The sequence below is a fragment of the Setaria italica genome, chromosome VII (assembly GCF_000263155.2).
Source record: "Setaria italica strain Yugu1 chromosome VII, Setaria_italica_v2.0, whole genome shotgun sequence".
Lineage (NCBI taxonomy): Eukaryota > Viridiplantae > Streptophyta > Magnoliopsida > Poales > Poaceae > Setaria > Setaria italica.
In genome coordinates this window covers 22216191-22223234 of record NC_028456.1, presented here as the reverse complement: position 1 = coordinate 22223234, position 7044 = coordinate 22216191, and the positions used below count along the sequence as shown (strand labels likewise).

General features: G+C 42.3%; 2 protein-coding genes across 2 annotated transcripts; one reads left to right on the top strand and one right to left on the bottom strand.

The window, feature by feature from the left end:
* LOC101758184 lies at positions 1 to 1548 on the top strand. Its single transcript, XM_004975832.4, has 2 exons — positions 1 to 724; positions 1051 to 1548. The coding sequence occupies exons 1-2, from the start codon at positions 78 to 80 to the stop codon at positions 1322 to 1324; spliced, it is 921 nt and encodes a 306-aa protein (XP_004975889.1). The 5' UTR covers positions 1 to 77; the 3' UTR covers positions 1325 to 1548.
* Positions 1549 to 1666: 118 nt separating this feature from the next.
* LOC101767139 (protein ALTERED XYLOGLUCAN 4-like) lies at positions 1667 to 4285 on the bottom strand. The gene is made up of 3 exons (XM_022828073.1): positions 4063 to 4285; positions 3160 to 3446; positions 1667 to 2569 (listed from the first exon to the last, which is right to left on the bottom strand). Exons 1-3 carry the CDS (start codon positions 4271 to 4273, stop codon positions 1784 to 1786), a joined length of 1284 nt encoding a protein of 427 aa, XP_022683808.1. The 5' UTR covers positions 4274 to 4285; the 3' UTR covers positions 1667 to 1783.
* Between the last annotated feature and the right edge of the window lie 2759 nt (positions 4286 to 7044).

Below are 7044 nucleotides of genomic sequence, written 5' to 3'. Positions count from 1 at the left end.
TTTAAAAAAACAAAAAAAAATCGCCCCTCGAGTTCCCGGCTTCCCCATTCCGCTCCGCACTGGCATCCGCGTTCCCCATGGCGGCGTTGCCCGCCCTCGTCTCGCTGACTCCCGCCGTCTCGAGGCACTCCTACCTCCTCTTCTCCCGCTGCCCCTCGCCGCGGCCGCGCCACCTCCGCCTCATCCTTCCCGCCGCCGCCGCCCCCTCCCCGGGCGGCAGCCCCGGCCCCGGCGTCTTCCTATCCCCGCGCGCGCTCTCGCAGCTCGACGAGCTCGCGGCCTTCCGCTACGAGCACGCCTTCCCGCACGGCCTCCTCACCGTGCGCGCCCTCACCCGCGGGCCTGAAGACGACGCCGTGGCCGAGGCGCTCGTCCGCCTCCTGGCCTCCTCGTTCTCCGAGACCGTGCGGTGGGCCCCGGCCCAGCGGTACGCGCAGCTCCTCACGTTCGTCATCCGCAGGTACCTCCACGAGCGCCGCGGGCTCGCGCCGCACGCCGCGGTGCTCGTGGGGTTCTACCGCCCCGCCGACGCCGCGGCCGACTCCACGGGGGATGACGGAGATGAGGGCGGCGAGGATGGGGAGGGTAAAGATGAAGGGGAGATGGCGTGCACCGCGGAGGTGTCGTTCAACGCGGTGGGCGCGCCCGGGGCCCCGCCCACGCCCACCCCGCCGCTCGACTTCCCGTACATCTGTAACATGACTGTGAAGACGGCATTGAGGAGGTAATGGATAGCATTGTAATTTATAGTGCTCTTGGTCGGCAACCAATTTGCCTATTTCTTCTGGAAAACAAATCTGATGCAAGAGTTGGTTGCAAATTGTGCTTCCTTATTAGTTGTAACTTTTATAATGTGCTATAAGAAAATTTCTTTTCACCTGTGATATAAGCAATTGGAAGGAACCTTCTGGTGCATGATGCAGATTCTTTATATATAAGATCAGTCAGATACTCTGTTGTTCAGTGCCATATCAAGTTGTTTGTTCATATATATATATAATATGTCGATTATAGTGCTTTCTAAAATCTGCCTTGTTTTTTTCCCAATAGGAGAGGACTCGGGAAGCAACTTCTCAAGGCATGTGAGGATTTGGTCATCAAAATGGATGCAAGACGATGTGTATATCTTCATTGTAGAGTTATCGATCAAGTGCCGTTCAACATTTACAGGAAAGCTGGATATAACATTGTCCAGACTGACAGTATTTTGGTTTGGCTGAGCCTTCAAAAGCGGAAGTATTTGATGAGCAAGGAATTACCCCAAGCTTCTGCTGTTAGTGAGTCTACAACCAAAGACTTCGATGATAATATTTTGACATGCTAAACATTCAACAGGATCAACAGGCACACAAGAGGTTAAATTTTGTGTATAAATGTATGGTTCTGTTTCATCACACATTTTCGCTGTTGTATAGCTTGTGAGGAAATCAACTGCCATTCATTGATTGTCTATCACAAAATTATTTAGTTGAAAATGAGTTGACAAATGCTTGTAACATATATTGATTCAATAATATAGCCCATAGGCTCACTAATTATGTAGTTTAAGCATTTATAACATATCATGATTCAGTGTTGTAGCCCATACAATCAGTGAGTGGAAGTTACTTCACTAACTGATCTATGAATGAAATTGCCAAAAATATGGATGGGAGTAGGCTAAGTTTTTCATCCTTTCAGAACAAAAAAAAACTTACTAACATAAGAGAAAAGACCTCCTGGCCGCTAAAAATCAGGCTTGGCTAATTTAACTTGCCAATGTACTTCAATTTTTCATTTTGCATCATTGATGATTCTGCAAGTCTTTCCTGTATTTTTGAAGCAAAGAGAGTAATAACTCATTCCACATATCTATCGGTCCTGGCAAACACCAATGGGAACAGTCACTGTAACCCCTCATCCACTTATTATTCCAATGGATCCCTGGGTGTGCATCAGGCCTCGTAGACATAGCTTCGGTAATGTCTAGAATCTCTATATTCATCCGTCCCTTGTGGCTGATTTCCTTTTGTGCTCTGTTAGCTTCCTCAACCTGAGCGTTTCTTATTGCCCATTCAACTGTTCTGGTCATTGCTTCTCCTTTTCCCACCGGTTCAGTTCTATTGCAATATCCTCCAGTGTTCCAGAAGCCATTCTCAAAATGTGCTGGTGTTGCTGTTCTTACTAATGTTAACTGCAATCCACGTTCTTGGCAGTTGGTCAAGTTATTGAGAGCTGTTCTAAGAGCCCTCTGAATAGCTGTAATGACATCAAAGCTTTTGATGTTATCCTCTGAGCAATATATGCATCCAATGAGTTTCCCACCTTCGTAGAGATAATTTTTCCTGAAGAACCATCTGGAACTCGATATGACTAAAATATTGATCTCACGTAAACTGGCAGCTAATCTTGAATCAAGTTTATCCAAGTGTATGTCATGCATTTCAACCAGTGTGCCATTGATCTCTCTTTCTGATGCTTCTACTAAAAATTTGGTCCACAGTGCCATGAGTGTAAAATTGTGGGATCTGAAGTGCCAAGTGACAAATTTATCTTTAGTGTCACTGTGAACTTTGGTTGGAGTTTCCACCTGCAATGTTTTATATGGTTTGTGTTAGTTTCTGAATTTCATAACGGCAGGAGATAAAGTTTCCTACAAATGTAAGGTAAACAGAGTAGAATTCATTCGATATTTCTTTAGGAAGAAATCATCAGAAACAGATAGTCGATCATAAATTTTCTGCATCATGAAGGTAAGGTAGCTTATCTTGCCCACACTAAATTCATGACACCATGGGAGTTAATGTCATGTGATTCTACGTTATCACATACACATATACAAAATCAGGCATTGATCCACTTTGGCCTATCTTTAGCATCTAGATCACTCGACCATTTGAACGAGGACATGAGGCTATGCAAAGATATGTAGATGTTAGGATTTCCCAATCGATATGATGGAATTGAATATTCATCCAAATGGCTTTCTTGTGCTCATTTCCTTATCTTTTCCTAGAATAACTGAAGAAGGGAGACAAGAAATTTGTAGCAAACCACGAAACAAACTGGGAAATTTTTTATTGCCGTTCTCACTGATAATCTTGTCCAAGAACACTGGTGAAAAGGGTGTATTGCTACATGCTATTAACATCTTGCGGAGCTAAAACAACGGTTACCCACCTGAGACAGTAAACAAAGTAGTGACTCCATCTGGTTCCGTCCAATTGAATCTGCAGCGAACGCCAGTGTCTTCCCTTGGACAATATTCAAGAACAGCTGGGGCTCAAACCTTACCATGTCACAACCATGTGGCATCCATTTCCAGTTTACATAATCCATTTGCTTTCCATACTTTGCACAGTTTTTTGAGTCTGGCATCGTTGGGCATGTTATGTTAGTGTAAATCGGGCCTGTGAAATCCCTGACCCATGTGCCATTGAACAGATTACAGACCTTGTCTTGATGACCTGAAAGGAAGAACAAAATTACCCCTTATACAAAATTCTTGGACAAAGACGCTGCTTGTGAAATTGCAGGGAAATGTTAGCTGTTACCAACCTAGTATATTTGAAAAATGAAAAGTGTTATGACTCACTGGTCGAATTTCGGAGGCAAAGAGATCTATTTTTCTTTGTTTATTCATGTTTTTACCTGTGTTTTTATAAGGTCTTGAACTCTTGATTATTTTTTGCACATGTCCCATTATCATCAACTAATCTGACATGCAGAACATTGCAAGGTCTAAATGCCTCTCAATTATTATATACGGATTATCTGAAAACTAAAGAAGCCATTTGAATATAGATAACCAGGCTTCATATGCTTTTGAAATCACAGGCATGCTGAACATACTATCTAATCTTTGATAAGTCAGATTTTAACTCGATGTACAACATTGAGCTGGGATCTTATGCTGCAGCTATACCATATTTGAAATGAACAAAGATCCAGTAAATTTCAGGAAACGAAAGGGGCACTTGGAACTCTACAAGTACTCGAAATCTGTCCAGAATGTAACATTTCAGGCAATTTTGCATCAAGAAGAAAGAGCAGATAAATGTATGCTAGTCAGTAGAGGAGCACCTATTTTCGTCTCCTGAGGAGAGATGTGAGTTGCCATAGGAGAGTGGTAGAGAGCCGCAGGATGATATGTTGAGAGAAGAAAGACGAATAGACCTGTGGTGAGCATCAGCGCTAGTGTTTTTCTTCCACCAGGAAATACATGGGTAGGTGTTCTGACGTTGTTTCGGCCATGGGGATTTGGTGGAGGTGCGGTTTCCTTGTTCATGGCCATGGTCAAGGACGAAGGTTCTACGCCTCTAAGTTGCGTCATGGTTAAGAAGTCACCATTGTTATGGGTACTAAGCTTGCTGCGAGCAATTAATGAACCTAGACAAATGTGCATTTCTCCATTTATTTTCTTAGTTCGTGGTAAAGAATTCAATCTTGCTGGGGCTGTGAGCCATTGATGCCCCTGGAGAGCAGTGTCTGCATAGACAAATGTGTATTTCTTCCCTAATTTCTTTGTTCAAGGCAGCGAGGTGCTTACAGCAACTTCAATGGTTCTGGTAGTAAACCGTGGATCACTAGGAATCATCAGGGCAGTCCCAATAGGAGAAACCATCATAGTTTTCATAGTCTAGAATATTGTATCAAGAAATTATCCTTCAACACAATGCAACTTTTTTTATCTAGAGTCTAAATAAAAATCCAACCAATCATTCTCTCTTCTAGTACCAAATCCTCTATGCACGTAAAGGAGGTCCGGTGCCTCGTGGACTCCCTGTCCCAGGCACACTGGATCCAGAGGAGGCCGTTGCAAACCGGTAGTTTCTCCCCAATACCATTTCTCTGGTTTCTTGGTGCGTTGATTCCTGTGAAGATTTAGTTTCCTGATAAGGAAACCATTTCTTAGTTGTGTGTTCTTTCTCTACATTAACTTCATTGCCACATTAAAAAAAGCTGAGTTGTCAAGATAATTAATGGACATAGAAACTATCATCAATGTCCCATTGGTACTACCCTTAATCAAAGTACTCCTAGATAATACTACTTTTTATACTAGTAGTATACCTTGATGTTTTTTCAATCTAGGAGAGTGGGAGCATCTGAATTCTCTCAGCACAGTGAAATCAAAGTGCTGGCTCAGTATGAGTTTCAGTGTTTCACTTTTGAAAGGTCAAACTGAGAGTACTCAGTGCTTGCGCTAGTTGCTTTCATCAAACCGTGATCAGCTCTAGGTTCTGTTTTTCCTTCTGTGACTAGCACTATGTTCCGTTTTTTGTTCAGTGCTTGCACTAGTTGGATGCTGGAACCCGACCAGATGCCCTTGTTTGACTTTGACAACATCTGTTCAAACTCATATATGATTTCTTGATTGTTGCAATACTATGTGAAATTCCGCTAGACAAACTTGCCCTGTTTCTGTCCCATACGTATCCAAATGTTTCACACGGATGACAGATGGAACCTATGACTGCGCACGGGCGTATGGACTATGGCCTCGTCTGAACAATAATTCCAAGCGTGGCCTCGACCTCGATGACAGTTGACTATCTTGTAGGATGCAGATGCAGACCGGCACATCACTGGCACCGGCACACCGTAGCTTTACGTGCGGCGTGGAGGCTAAGCAACATTCCAGCTTCCGGCTAGGTGGTGTATACGTGAGTAGACCATTTGAGTTGCAGCTTTTGAGGTTTTTTGAAAAACTGATGGTGACTTTTGTTTAAAAAACTAATACTAGCTTTTAGGATCTATTTATTTGAGTTGCAGCTTCTGAGCTTGTTGCTGGCTTTTCAATTTTGAAAAGCCAACACTATCTTATATTCTTAGAATATATGTTTAGCTTTTTAGCTAAAAAAATTACGAAAAGTTTTTCATATAAACTCAGCTTTTCTAAGCTTCAAATTTTTTTGAAAGCTACACGAGAAATACGCTATTTGTTTGAGCTTCTGGCTTTTCGTTCAGCTGTCAGAAGCTCAAACAAATAGTCCTTAGAGATGTGTTTAGCTTCCTAAGCTCAAAAGACTACAAAAGGCTAAGAAAACTAAGCGTTCCAGCTTTTCATATAAACTCAGCTTTTCTGAGCTTCTAACTTTTCGAAAGCTGCATGAGAAGTTCGCTGTTTATTTAAGCTTCTGGTTCTTCACGCTGAGAAGCTGACAGGAATCTCAAGCAAAAGGTGTGTCGTAGTGTCCATGAGCCGTTAAATCACTTCCCAGCCTTTTGACTGCAGCTTTGGATGGCTTGCTTCAGAGATTTCAAAATATGGATCCGAATTCGCAGTTCTCATAAAATTTTGACACCAAAGATGCAATTTTTTCCGTTTAGGGTGTTTTTCCTCCATTTTCTTTTGAAGGAACATTTTCCCTCCTCTTCCCCATTTTCTCCTTCTCTCTTTTTATTTTTTTCCCGTCTCACTGGAATGGACCAAACTGCTCCTGCCCTCTTTTTCGTAGTCTGGACTCTGGATTGGATTTTTTTTTATATATATAAAAAGTAATCTGGATTGGATTGAGTCGTCCTCTCTCGGTCTTGCGCCGCCACAACCGGTTTCGTGGTTGGGGCAAGCCCAATATATCTCTTTAGACAATATGGGCCCATCATAGCAGCGGGCAGGGCCCGCCAATCCTATCGGGCTTCCGAAAGCCAATATCTGAATTTTTTTATTTTTTATTTTTATTTTAGCATTTTGTAAAAATATATAGTCACACGCCGTTTGAAACGGTTTAGCCGGCGGAATCTCCGACCACTCGACACTACACTTCCAAAAAATCATAATTAGTTCATATCAACTTGGATGGAGATAAGCGTTATATGAAAATTGTAGAGCTCGACGAGATCTACAACTTTGTAGTTGAAACTTTTTTCATTTGATGTCATATCGGTGCTCAAATAATCGACACAAGTTTCAGATCTAAAATTCGAATTTTAGATCTAAAACTAGGCAACACGCTTTAAAAAATAATAACTAATTCATATGAGCTCAGATAGAGATAAGTTTTATATAAAAATTGTAGCTCTCGATGAGATTTACAACTTTGTAGTTCCGTTTTTATTTGG